Source organism: Perognathus longimembris, chromosome 24, assembly GCF_023159225.1.
Source record: "Perognathus longimembris pacificus isolate PPM17 chromosome 24, ASM2315922v1, whole genome shotgun sequence".
NCBI classification, from domain to species: Eukaryota; Metazoa; Chordata; class Mammalia; order Rodentia; family Heteromyidae; genus Perognathus; species Perognathus longimembris.
Genome location: NC_063184.1, coordinates 15,575,574 through 15,592,389, shown reverse-complemented (window position 1 = coordinate 15,592,389; position 16,816 = coordinate 15,575,574). Strand labels below are relative to the sequence as shown.

Below are 16,816 nucleotides of genomic sequence, written 5' to 3'. Positions count from 1 at the left end.
TTGACAATACCAAATGTTGACAAAATAAGGAAAAATTAGAGTCTCCTATGTCTTGCCAGTGTGAATAAAAGCATGGTAGGATCAGCATGAAAAATAATTTAACTCTTTCTCTAGAAGTTAAACTTATAGCTTCCATATAATCTAGCAACTTGGCCTCCTAAAATATCTACTCTTAAGAAAAGAAATTTTTGCACAAACACTAGTGTGTTAAAATAAAACATTTTTACTAAAATAACCTCAAACTGGCAACATACAAATGTCCATTATCTATTATGTAGTAAAGCAAAATATAGTATGCCTGCCAGAACATTATAACTGATAATAAAAAACAGAAAAGAATAATTTTATATGGACAAACCTCAATAACCAGTGAGAAAAAAAACATTTTATTATTGCTTACATGAAATTCTAGAAAACTCCAGAATATGGACAGCAGATCACTAGAACAGAGGTTGACAGCAAATGGACACAAAGGACTTTTTGGGGGTAATACACTAACCTAGAACTGGACTGTGGTGATGGTTCCATATTCCTTTAAATTTACTAAACTCATTGTTTAAATCTTACTTTACAATATGTAAATGCAATGCTATCTAAAGTTACGTCAATACAACTGTTATAGAAAGCAATCAAAAACATATAACGTGTTCTACCTTTTCCTACCTAGGTAATTATCTGCAAGAAATTTTCTGAGAAACTGATAGAATTTCCCCTCCTAGCTTCTTGGTACCAGAGGATTCAGGAAGTGCCGAAAGTAAAACGAGCAGCTTCCATGTGTGGGATCCAATTCCTCTGCTTGCCCAAGTTGTCAGACACATCACATGAACAGCATCAGAACTTAAGCGAGGCCCCAGGTTCAGAGGAGCGAAATGACCCTTCATTTACAGGAGGACCAAGACCAACTCTGACTAAGTTAATGGTACTTAAATTGTTCTATGGAAATTTTTTTGACAAGTTACATGTAGTAATGTTGACCAGGATTTTGCCCTATTGGGTAGTCATTTGTTGACATAATTTTTGTTATTTTATTTATAACTCATACTACTTTTAAACAAACATTTTGGTTAGTCTTTTGAATTGTGTGATTTTCTTTTTAAATTCTTAATATTGTGTATGTTTGGAGCAAAGTAAATCACAATATATACTTTGAAAAATTATTTTTTTTGTAAACTTATGTGTGTGTGTGTGGTTTCAAGATGCAGAACATTGGGCCTGTCATACCTGATCAAGCACATACTTTTCTGTTGCAAGGGTTCAGACTCAACTGTAAATCTGACTTGATGGTTTGAAATTAAAGAAGTTACAAAGATACCGTACTAAACTTTTACCTAAATTTTTGATTTTGGAATTGTTTGAATCTTAAAAGTTTTATTTTATGATTTCAACGTGTTTGTTGTATGTATATTATAAGAATATATATGAGTTGTTTTTCTCTCTTTGAAGCATTATTTGTTTTTAATAGTAATAATTGTAGTTTATCTACCAATTGGTTTCATTACAGTATTTTGTTTTGTTTTTTTATTTTCAAACTGATGTACAGAGAGGTTACAGTTTCATACGTTAGGCATTGGATACATTTCTTTTACTGTTTGTTACCTCCTCCCTCATTCCCCCCTCCCGCCTCCCCCTTTGCCTTTTCCCCCCAAGAGTTGTTCAGTTCATTTACACCAAACAGTTTTGCAAGTATTGCTTTTGTAGTCGTTTGTCTTTTTTACCCTGTGTCTCTTGATTTTAGTATTTGAAAATGTATTTCCTTCTCTAGGAAAATGGCATTGAAGTGCTGCTTGCGCCTCATCCTTCCCCTATGTGGGCCCTTGATTGGGATAGTCTTCCTGCAGCAGTAAGCCCAAAGGAAGGTGAGTTTCCTTTTTCTTTTTAGTTTTAGTTATAATATTCTCTTCATAGTCATTCTGTAAGTCTCTAGTTATATCTTTGTCTCTAATATTTTCATGATAGTATCCATTGAATTTTTATTATGAAAAATTTTATGTTTTTATGTACATACCTCTCTCCAATTTAATATATTCCTATATTTGCTGTAATTTTTTTCTTTGCTGATATATTTTAATAAATCCTATGTAATAAGTCACATTTTTACATGGATTGAAAAAAACATAATCACCTTATTGTCACACCAAATGAAAATTAACAAAAATGTCATCTAAAGTCCAGTCTACTTCCCCCAGTTGCTTAAATATTGCTTGAAAAAATAGCACTTTTAGATTTATTTAATTAAGTGATTGCTTTCTCTGTGTGTGTTGTGTCTGTGTATGTGTCTCTCTGTCTGTGTCTGTTTTAAGCTGGACCTAGGGCTTGAACTCTGGGCCTGGGCACTCTCCTGGGGCTTTTTATGCTCAAGGCTAGCACTCTGCCACTTGAGCCACACCTTCACTTCCAGCTGTTTTATTATTATTTGGAGACTAATGGCTAGCTTCGAACCACAATCTTTAGATCTCAGCCTACTGAGTAGTTAGGATTCTATTCTTAAAATTACATTGGTTTGGTTTGTTTTAAGCTTTTCCTTATTTCATTTTCTCTTTTTCATAAATTTTACATGCTGCATTTATTATTTCTAAAGGGTGATGTTCATCGAGGTCTAATTCTCTTGGTGTTTTGCTTCCCTGTGTACCTTATGGTTTTAGATTATAAATTCAATTTTAGGTTACCTTTGTTCTTGGGCATCTTGTAGGGTTGGGGTTAATGGTAAATCCCACAGAAAGTATTTATATTAGCTTTTGCCAGGCATCTTAATATATTAGAACGTAAGCACTAGTTTTTTAGTTTGTGATTTCTAGCTTTCTATCTGTAGCCGAGATTCAAACAGATAAATATGCTTTTTATCATCTTCCTTGGTTATATAATAGTCCTTTTTAGTATATCTTCTCAGCGGACTTTTAGCTTTTCAAGGCTTTTGCTTTATGTAATAATAGTAGATTCAAGTCTAGATTTCCAATTATTCGGGCATATCAGTAGTGATGGTTTCAGTTAAAGATTATTATACCAATTTTCAGCCCCTCTTCCAAATTGTAACCCTCTTTTTTTAACTTCTTTTTTGTCAGTCATAGGGCTTAAACTCAGAGTCTGGACCCTGTCCTTGAGTTCTTTTGCTAAAGGCTAGCCTTCGAAGCTACAGCTCCACTTCTGGTTTTTAGGTGGTTAATTAGAGATAAGAGTCTTATGGACTTCCATCTCCAGCTGGCTTCAAACCATAATCCTCAAAATTTCAGCCTCCTGAGTAGCCAGGATTACAGGATTACCAGCACCTAGCTCTCTCAGCCATTTTTTTTACAGTGAAAATTTTTCCTGTAGGCTAGAGTAGCAAGTTTAAATGGAAGTAGAAATAAAAATAAAAATAATTGCTTCTTGAAAATATTTTTCTGAAATACTAGCTTTATGTTTTATTTTTGCAGCTTCCTGTGATTCTGTAGTTATTTGAGAGTAGATATAAAAATAAGCAGAAATACGGGGGAAAATCAAATAAAGAATATTGCAATATCTCAGCTTACCTATTGACCTTTATTAAAATATTCTAGAGATGATCCTAAATTGATTGATAGTTGTATTCAGGGCAAGAACTACAAAGACATCATAATATGTTTCCTTTGGTAGTTTTCATTGTAATATGTTTCCGGTGTAATGCTAATAATGAACATAGATAAGCATTTATGTCAAAAATGATAATTTATTTCACATCTTTCTACTGCTAAGCTCCCCAAGAAATGGAGAACATCAAAATGGCATAGCATAATTTGAGTTTTTAAAGTCAGTGTGACTTCAGGAAATGGAAACATGAGGTTTTTGTTGTTAGTTGTAGTGGTGGTTGTAGGTGGTATTTGTTTGCTTTTTTTCTTTCTCTCTCTTGGGGGAGCCAAAAGCATGTGCTAAAAGGAAGAGAGGAAGAGTGAACAAATACAATCATGCTATTTAGTATACACTATGTGGAAAATGACCTATGTAACTTGTGGGCAGGGACTGGAGCGGGGTGGTTTGGGGTAAGATGAAGGAAGAGGTGACATTGTCCAACAAAAAAATGTTCTCATTACCTTACTTATGAAATGGTAATAATGATAACATTATATTCCAGAAAAAAAACAAAAATGGAATAGAAAAAAATGTTACTTCAGGATAGTGATTAATATATCTAGGAATAACTTACATATCAAGCGTAACTGGTAGTTTACACCAAGCTCCTGAAAATTTTAAGGTCCCTTGATGTGTTTTGGTATAACATATGTTATCATGAGAAGCAAGAAAAGATATTTCATCCTGAAAGCTTAGTAATGTCCAATATTGATTATACATTCGCATTTGAAAGGACTGACACCTAAGACTGAGGGTTTTATTTCAACTGTCAGAGTGATCGAGTGAATGGGTTTGTTTTGAACTTTAAATTCTGCTTATGTGACTATAGCACAGTTATATACCATTACACCACTAGCTCAATCCTCTTAAATCACTTTTCTGTAAGCAAAACATGAAAGAGTAGCACCATTAAATGAAAGTTTTATTACTTCAAAGTCCTCAAAAGAAAGAAGTACAGAGCCAGAGTCTTTCATGAAGGCAGAAATTCTTTAACTAGGAAACACTGGTAAAATAAATAAATAAAAGCTAACAGCGTCAGTACCTTAAATCCACACCAATATGTGACTTCCTTTTTTTGTTGTTGTTTAAGCTATGAAACCAGAGTTTCTTCTTAGAAAAATAATATGACTTTTAGGGGAAAAAAAAAACCCTGTGTATTAACTGTGGCATATGCTTAAAGAAAAAATTAGAAGTCTTTTTCTCTCTCTTTTGGAGGTAAGTCCATTGTAATTGTACCCAGTGTTTGTTATGCTTTATTTCATTCTTTAGGCTAGACTTCCTGAGAACTCAGTTTATAGATAATACTCGTCAAAACTTTATAGACAGAGACTATGATGACTGATTATCCAGAAGAGTTTTAAGAGCCATTATCTAGGGTGGCTTACATAGAATCTTCTAAGAGTATTGGTTTTTAAAACAAAGTAAAAATATTTGAGATGAGGAAATATCTATGTGATTATCTCAATTTATTTGAAACTTAGTCTAATTTGGCCAAATGTACAGTTTAAAAATTATTTCAGCCCCTGGTGCCAATGGCTCATGCCATCTAACTTCCCAAGAGGCTGAAATCTGAGAATTGCAGTTTGTAGCCAGATTGGATTGGAAAGCCCAAGTAGCCACCAAAGTAGAACTGCAGGTGGAAGTTGAACAGTGACTCAAGTGGAAGAGTGCTAGCCTTACAAAAAAAAGAAAGAAAGAAAGATTGATTGATTGATTCACGGTTGTCTATATTCATCCCTATAATGTCAGCTACTCATCAGCCCTGGCAAAATGTTAGCAAGATCAACATTTCAATTTTTAAAAATCCAGGTAGTAGTAATGTAATTCGATAATGCAATTTTCTACCTAGGTGAGAAAACTGTGTTCGTAAGCCAGCTCCAGGCAAAAAGCCAGACTGTATCCAAGAAAAAAATAAAAATACAAAGTTCTGAGGTCATGGCTCAAATGGTAGAGTATCTGCCTAGCAAACACAAGGTCTTGAGTTCAAGTCTCAGTCCCACAAAAATTAAAGTTACTTGGAATTTTTTGTTCATAAACAAATGAACTAATTGAATATTATTGGACAATCAAGGAGATTTGAATTCGTACCTGCCCCCACTAAGTCATTTATTAAAGCATTGGACAAGTTTAAGAATTATCATGGTTTAAGAGTGTTAGGAATCAGTGATAAGGAGCTTCAGGTTATTGATTCGGTGGTGAATATTGTTTACCATTAATAATTTTCAGAAACTACATTGCTTTAAAAGGTTAAAATGGGACTTACATGAGTAAGCAAATACTGTTTCCAAAAAACAGTACTATCCATGGGTTCTAATACTTCACTTAGTGTTGAAATTACAGTTGGGGTGATGGTAATTCAGCAAGACTATTCATAAATGAGTCTGGAGCATTGTTCCTGTTCTGCTATGTTTCCAATAGCACCAGCATTAACTTAGAGCTGGAGATGAGTACCACTTGAAGAAAAGAATTTTCCATTGTCTGTATTTGATGGCTCATGCCCTGTAATCCCAACTACTTGGGAGACAGACCAAGAGGATGATTTTTAAAAGTCTGCCTGGACAAAAAGTGATAGTTCATCTCAAGTCATAAGCCAGGTGGTGAGGAGCTACATGAGAGACACAGATAGAAGGGTTTTGATCAGAGACCACCATCTTCCAGCAAAGGTGTGAAACCCTATCTGAAAAAAATTATAGTCAGTGAGAGAATGAGAATGTGACGACGAACAGAAAACACTGTACAGAGAAAAAAATGTACTTGTTACCTAACTCATGCAATTGTAATCCCTCTGTACTTCACTTTATAGTAACACAAAAGTAAATTTCAAAAAAAGAAGAAGAAAAATGACTAAAGCAAAAAAGGGCTAGCAATGTAGCTTGGTGGTATAATACCTGCCTAGCAGGCTCTGAGCCTTGAGTTCAAATTCCAGTACTTCCAGGAAAATGAAAAAGACTTTTCCTTAGAATTTCTTTCCATCTTTATTCTTTGAGTTTTTCTTATGATCTCAGATAATGAGTACTTTGATAATAGGCTTTGGTATTTTTTTAAATGAGTCAACTTTAAAATAAAAAATTATAATACTTGGCATAAATTGTTGGTGGGTGAATTTTCAGGAAGAACTCAATTTAAGTGGAATACATTTGTTGGACATCATGAAGAACAGGAACTATCTTTTGTTTGAAAAAAAGGCTTCTGTAAGAAAGCATTCATTTCTTCCCATCAACATCATTTTTAATGAAGAGAAAGGAATGAGCTACAGGAAACATTGGCAGAGATATGTATAAACTGTACATAACTGCCCTAAAAGATTCTGTTTATAATTAATGCAAAACTAGCTCTCTACAAATTCTATTCTACACTTTTACAAAGGGGGTATTTCCCCACGTAATTTATCTTACAGGTGGCTTTCCTGTACTCCCATTGAATATTTCACAGTAATTTAGTTTATAAACTAAAGCGCTTGATACTGCTAAACTTGCAAGAATTATTTTTTAAACAAAAATTTTTTTTTTTTTTTTTTTGGTCAGTCCTGGGCCTTGGACTCAGGGCCTGAGCACTGTCCCTGGCTTCTTCCCGCTCAAGGCTAGCACTCTGCCACTTGAGCCACAGCGCCCCTTCTGGCCGTTTTCTGCATATGTGGTGCTGGGGAATCGAACCTAGGGCCTCGTGTATCCGAGGCAGGCACTCCTGCCACTAGGCTATATCCCCAGCCCCTTAAACAAAAATTTTTAATAACAGGAAAACTAATAATGAGGATCATTATTTTCCTGCAAATGGAAACTAATTAGTACTAGTGATTTTAGTTTAAATTGGCATGCTCTGTGTTATTCCAGATAATTATGATAAGAATCAATTCAACTACACAATGGACTACTTATTAAATTCTGTGCTTTGAAACCAGCTGCTTCCCATTCCCAAACTCATTCATTATTTTTATTTAATTAGCCCAACTTACCTTGCAGAGACACCTGAAGCAAGGAAATGTTCCTCATAGCTCCGCAATAATAATAGCTCACAGCATTGAAACAATACAGTTGTCTGAGGTTGAATTCCCAGCAGAAGGGAAAAAATTGCCCTTAACCATAGGAAAAAAATGTAAACATGAAGAGCAAACTTAAACAATAAGGTGTCAGTCTAATACTTATTTTTGAAATTAAAAAAATTTATTGGCTTTTATCAGTTACACAGGGAATGGGATTTCATTGTTACATCTCCACATATATATCCTTCCTTTTCTATGAGACTTTACTCTTACCATCTTTTTCCAGCTGCATCACATTTTAAGCACACATAATTTCCAGGTTTGTTTAGGGATTACCAAACTGGAAAAGCAGAAGCTAAAAGACCAGCAAGGAAGGGGATTGGTTTTTTGGTTGGGAAAGGTTCCAGGTAGGTCAAGTAGGTCTTGACTTTGGCCATGGACAAAGTAATCCCTGGATTCAAGTAAAGAATCCTGAAAGCATTTGAGTGAGGGAAAACATGAACAGAAGTGGACCGGGGAGAACAAACATGGGAAGGGAACTTGAAGTGACGGTCAGAAAGCTGCTTTTATGAATTAATACCAGCCCATGGGTGGATTGGAAACGGTGGGAGTAGTTCATCTAGAGCCTATACTTTTTTCCACCCCATAAGTAAAGCCAACTTTTAGAGGTATTTTGGTTTGATTTTTGTTGTTGATGGAGCAGTGGAGGGGGGCATTATTTTCTCACTTGATTTCAAAAGGATTTTCCATGGGTTTAGAACCCTGGGACAGAGAACAACTAACAATTATACATACTCCCTTATTCATTCATAGCTCCTGAAAAACTTCCTGAACAGAGCAGAAACATCAGTATTGTCATGATCTTGTAATTTTCTGGCCTATGGACGTTAGTGTGACATTCTAGGATATGACTGTCAGAGGCCGCAGCTTTTTATTTAAATAGCTGAATTGAACATTTGTACTTGAGAAAAGATTCTAAAAGTAGAATATTTACTGAATATAAAGCATATTTCTAGCATTTTTGTTCCTGCATTTACTTGACTGTTCTATTTTGTGTAAAGACTACATAGCATTTTTGGTCTGCTGGTGGCTCACACGTGTAATCCAAGCTATTCAGGAGGCAGAGTTGGGATGTTTATGGTTCTAAGCCAACCCTGGACACTTCATCTAAATAGAGAAAGCTGGATGTGGTGGCTTGGGCTTCTCATTCTAGCTATGGCACGAAATGTAAATAGAAAGATTGTTAATCAGGCTGGCCTGAACAGGAAAAGCAAGACCCCGCCTCAAAGAAATCACAGCAAAAAAAGTTGGGAGGTATGCCTTTGGTGATAAAGTACCTGTTTAGCAAGTGTAAAGGCCTGAGTTCAAACCTCAGTACCAGAGAATGGAGAGGGAGGGGAGAGAGGAGAAGGAAGAGGGGGAGTCACTATAGCATTTTTTACTGACTCCTCTTGATTGCCATTTGGTTTATGATAGATAACAAAAACCTGGCATTTCCACAGTAGACTGCTGTCTTCCTTTTGCCAGCTGCTTGAGTGTAGCAATGTAGGGATGTTGTACTGTGTTTGAGTGCTCATTAGCTTTTTTACCATTTTTAATGTTTGTGATTTTTCACCTTCAATTAAATCTGCATCAGCTTGAAATTCTGTTCCTAGAACTGGTCCTTTTTTAGGCATTGACAGTAGTCATGTAATCTAGACCCAAATTTCAGGAAGTGGAGAATCTCCCTATCCCTTCTTCCCAAGGGAGAACATTCTCTAGACGCTTTGAGCAATACAGCAATACAGTTCTTTGCATCAGGTTGGAAATGTCTACCATCCATGAAGCCAAATTTCAAGTGTTTTCCCAAAGAAAGTTTTCTTACAAGATAAATTTTATCACCTAATAAATAAATGAATAAATAAATGAATAAAATGACTCTTATTCAGACTATCAGTACTGTAGTGGGCACATGACTGGAGGGCACATGAATGCAGATTGCATCAATAGATTACATATTTCAGCCATCACATTGAAATCTAGACCTAAATGAATATGTTCTAACTCACTTAAAATATCCCCAAAATTTTTGATGTACATTAGCATTTTTTTAAACACAAAGTCAAATTATAGTTTATTTGGAATCAGCTCTTTGTTCTAAGTCCATTTACACATCTAGTTTAAAAGTGATGAACACTGAAACAGATGCCAAAGTGATTCTTGGGAGGGTATGTCCAGGCGGATAGAGTGTTATACCTGACGTGGCTAATATGTCTGACCTATTGCTTGAAGGGATGTAGCAGCAGGAGTTCATATTTTCCCAAACAGCAGCTTGGTCACGTTTCATGAATGTGATCAGTACAGTGTAAAATTGACATTTCAGAGCTTCTGGTTGCCATTTACAGTGACTGATTTCAACTGATGAACTTTTTCCTTCTTTTACCTCCAGACACATAAACCTTTAAAAATTTATTCTTGGTTTGAAATTGATTCATTTTTTAAAAAATTTCAGATAAAGTAGTTTGAAATCCCATAAATAGTTTTTATTTTTTGTGGATATAATACCTTTTGAGAAATAATGTTCATTTCACTATTATCATGTTTCTAAGTAAAAGTATTTTACTGGGTTTGATCCCCAACACTACAACAAAACATATACATATGTGTATGTAAACACACAATTAATATAACTAATTATATATATTCAATATATCTCTAACTTGGGTACAAGTATATATATATGATACACATATATAATTTGTATAATATCTAATATGAATATATATTAGACTTTGAAAGATCAATCCAACCGCTTTAGTTAAAAGCACACTTATCTCAGACAATCATGGTCTATCTCATTTAATGATATATTCTAAAGACTATATGTCTATTGAGTACCTACCATTCTGTCCTTGTTTATGTAATACACAGATAATGAATTAACATGAAAATATTTTGTTATCATATGAAACCAGTAACAATTTTTCACAAACCTGGAAATGTCACAAAGCAGACCAGAATGTACTTCAACTAATCTTCGAAGCCCTTCATTGATAATCTACCAAACAGAAGTAAGAGAAAAGCAAAAAGAAACCATGCACAAGAATTTTATAGTTGAGAATTTTTTCCTCTTAGCTAATATTTTATAAATCTTTACATTTTTCTCAAAGTAGTATATAGAAAAGTCTTAATATTTTCCACAAAATACTCATGAAAACACAATGGTATATAGACTGTAATCATCCTTGTGTTGGAGATGGAGACCTGAGATAAGAAATTAGATTGTTTGCTCTACCAAAGTGCTGACCTGAGATTTTAAGGTAGACAGATGTAAAAACATATTAGGAGTATATTGTAAGTGGTAGTGTACTTTAGCAAGCTTGAGGCCATGGGTTTAATCCCCAGTACCATGAGAAAAAAAGAAAGAAAGAAAAGTATTTTCTCTGGAGCCAGCACTTCTCAACTCTTAACCACTTATATTATGCTGCTTCTGTTTATGCACATCGATTTTCAGTGTTCTGCTTTATCATGTACTAATTTATTTTAGCACCAAAGTAGTTATTGACACAAGGCATTAATTTTGGTATTCTTAGAAATGTGAACTACACATCTGAGGTGTTCAGTTATATATTGCATTAAAGTTGATCGGTTGAATTTTTTGAGATTGGCTCTCTAGTTTCAAACCATTAAAGGTGTTTATATTGTTTTAATTCTCATTGATTCAGAAATAAATATCTAACAGTAGTTTGACTTTTTCCCCCCCAGATCTGTTTGTGTCACATCACTTCTGGAGATCACTGATATAGTCATCTTAGAATTATTGTTGACCAAAGAAAAATCCTTGATATATGTATGGTGTTGGAGGAGTTTTGTTTTTATTTTTCTTTCTTTATTTTCTTTTCTCTCTCTCTCTTTCTCTCTGTCTCTCTCTCTCTCTTTCTTTTTTTTAATGTGGTGCTGTGGAATCAAACCCAAGGCTTCGTGCATGTAAAGCAAGTACTTTACCACTAAGCCACATTCCCAACCCTGTATTCTTTCTTGTATGTATTCTTTAACATTTTATCACTCTAAAAAAAGTCTGAGGCCAGGTGCTGATGGCTCCCGTATGTGATTCTAGCTACTCAGGAAGCTGAGATCTAAAGATCATGGTTCAAAGCTAGTCTGGGGAACTCCAATTAACCAGAAAACTGGAAGTGGCACAGTGCCTCAAAGTGGTAGAGTTCAGCACCCAGGTCCCAAGTTCAAGCCCTATGACTGTAAAAAAAAAAACTTCTCGCTCCAAGTGATAAATGAAAATTAAAAGGAGACTGAGTTATATAATGATAAAAATGAAACCAGGTAGAACTTACATCAAACATTTATCAAAGTATTTCTAAGTTCCATAGTTAGATCAACTAATAGTAATATATAGTATTAGCAAGTGAAAGTCCAATTGTAGAAAAATTAAAAATGCATCAAAATTAAATGTTATAATATCTTCATATTTTGTTACTGCTATATGTTCAAGTAAAATATGCAGAATATACTCATATAACTGCTAGTTTACACTTTTAATATCTCTCCATGTGAGGATTTTTGTTTCAGACTGTAACTGATTCACTTGTGAGTACCTGTAACAAGTTTAGAAAAAAATGTGGGATATTAGCATCTTAGTCTGATTGCACTGCTGTACCTAAATACCAAACCTCATGGTTTTAACAGCAAAATGTACTTTCTCATCATTCTGGAAGCTAAAAGTCCAAATTCAAGGTGATAGCTGGTAGCTTGCTGTGAGGCTTCTCTCCCTGGTTTGCAAATGGCTGCTATTTTGCTGTGTCTTCACATGGCCTTTCTTCAGTGCACATATACTTTTAGTGTCCCATCCTCCTTTTATACGAATACCAGTCCTGTTGGACTAGAGCTCTGCCTTTGTCCTTAAATACCTGTCCAAAGGCCTGCCTTCAAAGATAGAGTTACATTGCAGCTTTCAGCATATGGATTTGGAGTGAGGACCCAATGTAGTCCAAATAATTCTTATTAGTAATTATGGATGATCTACTAGGTTTTGCAAATCCTATTCTATTACTTTCAATACTGAGCAAGTGAATATGTTGCAGGCAGTGAAGAAACCAGGGTCTTACAGACGCCCTTGAGAACATTCTCCTAAAGACCTAGAGTTTTCACCTTTTACTGGTCCACAGCACCACTCTGTAACATCACCCCTGAGGCCGTATTTTTAACCCACAGCAAGAAGAGTGCTACATTGCTGAGGATGGCCTTCAGGGGAGCCAGAGTTCCCTGTAAATAGTGAATTGTTTTCAGAGATTTGAGTAACTGATTGACTTTCACTAGTTTTTCCATGTCCACTGGCAGGGAAAAGATTTAAGCGTCTCCCATTAAAGTCCAATTCATTTTGGTTAGTTTTTGAGACATTTGAGAGAAAATATTTTCTGTTAGGGTCAGAACTAATTTTAAATCAGCAATGCCCTTTACATAAATAAATGCATAATAGCCTGTATACCTGGTTTCTTTTAGTTATTTTCCCCTCTAGGAAGAATGAATGTGTTTCCTGATTATAAAAACCTGCTGTGCAGATTTTGAATCTAATTATATGTTCCATATTGTTCCTTGCCAACAAATACATGTTAATAGTAATAAATAATCAACCTTGCTTAACTAGAATAGCAAAGAATGTGTTCCTACCTTATCCCAGGGTAGAAAGACACAGTGGTGCTTCAGGGACTGTCCTTACCACATTGGTTGTCAGTGGCTTATTAACAGCAATCTGCTCCAAATGGTGAAGTATGAAATTGATGGGGCCTATAGGGAATTTGTTCTGAGCATTCCAGGCAAGGCAGACCTGTGTTATAATATTCAGCTGCCCTCTTCATTGACTGACTGCTTTCTCCTACGGCTTGTGTTTATGGTGCTCTGGAACATTCTTCCTGGCTAAGTTTACATGTCTGCTCCTGTATCTGGCAAACAGATTGCTAGGATAAAGCTTCTAGGAAATTTTATTGTTTTGAGGGACGATACTATTCACTAAGGAAGATACAGACTTCAAAGTAGTAAATACACTGCTGTCACTTCTTTTTATTTCTTCTAGGGATTGGTGATTACTACAGTTAATGCAAGTCTGAATATTAATTTTCAGTGACAATTTATAATTTATACCTATTAAGTGTGGTTAGTCAAATTAAATTTAGATTACTTGAGTGGAGTCAGAAAATTGTATGTCTTTATAATTCATTTAAAAATGTTCCACTTTTGGCATTATTTTCCTCTTGCTTCATCTGAAAAGTCAAGATATTTTTATCTTGGTATACTATTAAAAAAAAAAAGTTCCAGTAGTGAGACATCATGAAACTTAGTTTTCCAGTGGGCCTGAATTTAAAGCCATGACATAGCTGTTCAACCTTAGAGAAATTACCTAACCTTTCTTAGCATCTCAAAAACAAAACCATAATACTTATCTCACATTAAATTAAATACGTAGCTTACTTAGTGTCTATCTTTATTATCTTCTTTTACATCAATACTTGGATATTTTTGTTGAGCCATAAACACAGCAATATAGATGTTAATATTGCCTGTTTGCTTTATCATATTTTTCTTTTGAAACAAAAATGGATTCATGGGTCTATTAACATTCTTTGACAGTATTCTGCAGCAGAGCCAAAGCTAAAAGAGCAGGGAAATGTGAAAATACTTCAGTTGCTAAGGGGGAAGGAAGAACTAAATCCTGAATTATTTTTTGTAAGATTGTTCAAAATGAAATCAAATTTTCAGGTCTGTTTTTTCTTGGTTATTTATCTCCCTGCTTCTTAGTTTCCTAATCTATATGCCTTTTTTCTTTTGACAAGGCTAACACAGATTTGGGTTATCACAAAGCAGCTGTAAATCAAAGGGAACCTTTTCCTGAGCTGTCAGGGGTTGCCTGTGCTGTGAGTACTCTTCATAGCAGCTCAGAGGGAGGTAGTTTATCTCCTGAAACCCTAGGACTCTTCCCAGCAGGGGGTGTTTTTCAGTGTGACTCTGGAAGGAGTTTAGCTTCATTTAAATGCCCTGTCAGAAAAAATGTGCTACTTCTTGTGCATGCTCTGCGTGCAGGTCAGCAACCTCTGTATCCCCAACGGCCACTAGCAAAACTAAGCAGTGCTTTGGGTTAGCAAAGTAGTAAAGAGTAAAAGGAGCATTGGAGGGGAGAAGAAAAAAAGGCATTCACGACTTCATAATATACAGGAATTACTATTGCTTCAGAATTCTTTTTTATTATCATGAAATAGGTGTGCAAAGGGGTTACAATTCCATAAGCCACATTATGAGTATAATGCTTCTTGGCCAGTGTCACCCCCCCTACCTTTGTTCTCCCCCATTTTCCACCTCCCATCCCTATTCTCAATTACATAGTTCATTTTTTACATAATGCACATTAAATATAATGACCATATTCACTCACTGTCCTTCCCTCCATTCACTTTTGCCCTTCGGCATTCATTTCAATAAAGAGTGCCTTAGCTGTTCAAAGGAGTTACACACCTTTGGATTCCTCTCCTAAGTATACCTTACCTTAGTCAGTTTGTTTGTGTGTAAATGTGTAGAGTGCTGTATATGTTGTGTTTTAGATTAGATCAAGTGTATTTTAGAGAGAAAACATGTATCCTAGAGCATTATAAGTCAGAATATGGTAAAGACACTTGCAACATCCATATTCACTGCTGCACTATTCAAAATAGCCAGTTATAGAAACAGCCCAGATGCTCTACTGTGGATGAATGGATCAAGAAATTGTGATATATACTTCTTAATCTGTTCAAATAAAATTACATGTTTCTCCCCTTTTTAAAAAAATAAAACAGTGAGTAAATTTCAAACTAGAGAATTGGTAATGCAAATATGATATGGAATTTTGGCATTAGTAAGTCTTCTCTATTATTTGGAGTCAGTTGTGATATTTGACATTAGCCTATTCCCAAACACAATGTATAAATTTGTAGGACAAATGCACCTCTCATCAGAAGGTGTCTTTATTCATTACCATTTTTTCTTCTTCTGTAGTTAAATAAAGCAATTCATAGTTCCAAGTGAAAAAAAAAAGAAATTGTGATATATAAACAGAGTGGAATTGTACTCATCCATTAGAAAGCATATTATGTCATTTTCAGGGAAATGAATGGACTTAGAATAAATCATGCTAAGTGAAGTAAGGCAGGTTCAGAGAGACAAATGGTCCTTGCTTCATAATTCTTAATCACTTCTCACTTTTTATTTTTAATAAGTATACAAAGATATTTCAGGTTTTTATTTTCATGTATATGAAAGGAATTATTGTGTTTCATGTATACATTATATATAGAAAAATAACTATACCAAGTCAGCCTAACCTCAAGTAATTTTTTTCTTTAGTGTCAAAACCATCTTGTTAATAGCAGCTGTACTAGAATACAGTCACTTTATTTATACTAGTACACATTCTCTCCCTGTTTGAGATGGACATTTGTTCAAATTTTGACCTCTTGCTCCCAGAGGCCTCCTAGAAGTCTTAAGTTTAGACTGATTTATTTAGCAAAGATTGTATATTGCATCTGACATGGGTAATACTATACATCTTTAGGAAATTGAACTTTTTCTGTTTACCCTATAGAACAATTTTCTGAAATGAATGTGTTGGAGACAGTGTTAGCTTTTCTGTTGTATTTATTTATTCAGTCTACTACACAGGACCTTTTAGGTTTTTGTGTTCCTTTCACTATAATATTTCTATTTTTTGATCCTTTTTAAAATTTATTTATTGTCAAAATGATGTACAGAGGGGTTACAGTTTCATCCGTAAGGCATTTCTTACCCAACTTGTTACCTCATCCCTCATTTTTCTCCCATCTTCCTCCTGATAGTTCTATTTTTTTGTTGCATTTATTATAAGTAGTTTTACAAAGGAGTTAAAATTCTGTAAGTCAGGTTATGGGGGCAGTACTTTTTGGTCAGTGTCACCCTTCCTTTGTTTTCCCTCATTTTCCCCCCACCCATCCCTATCCTCAAATTATATCAGTCATTTTTTACATAATATACATTGAATATAATGACTACATTTGCTCACCCATCCTTCCTCCATTTCTGTGTACCCTCTTTACCCTCCCTCAAATACCACTTCCTGGTATACACTTTGACAAACAGTACATGATTTGTTCAGAGGAGTTACAGCTTTAGAAACCTCCCCTAAGTATACCCTATGTGTGTGTGTGTGTGTGTATGTGTGTGTGTGTGTGTGTGTGTGTTTTAAAGTAGCTTTTTTGGCCT

The 16,816-nt window shown here is 34.9% G+C and overlaps 1 protein-coding gene across 3 annotated transcripts in view; it reads left to right on the top strand.

Annotated features, from left to right (window-relative positions):
• Gstcd (glutathione S-transferase C-terminal domain containing) overlaps window positions 1-16,816 on the top strand; it is a 66,285-nt gene that overhangs the window by 11,399 nt on the left and 38,070 nt on the right. For 2 of the 3 annotated variants that reach the window (XM_048333432.1, XM_048333433.1), the window contains exons 4-5: window positions 668-919; window positions 1,763-1,856. In XM_048333432.1, coding sequence (XP_048189389.1) covers window positions 668-919; window positions 1,763-1,856 — 346 coding nt within the window. The remainder of the gene's footprint in view (window positions 1-667; window positions 920-1,762; window positions 1,857-16,816) is intronic. The other variant, XM_048333434.1, reaches the window with a different exon arrangement.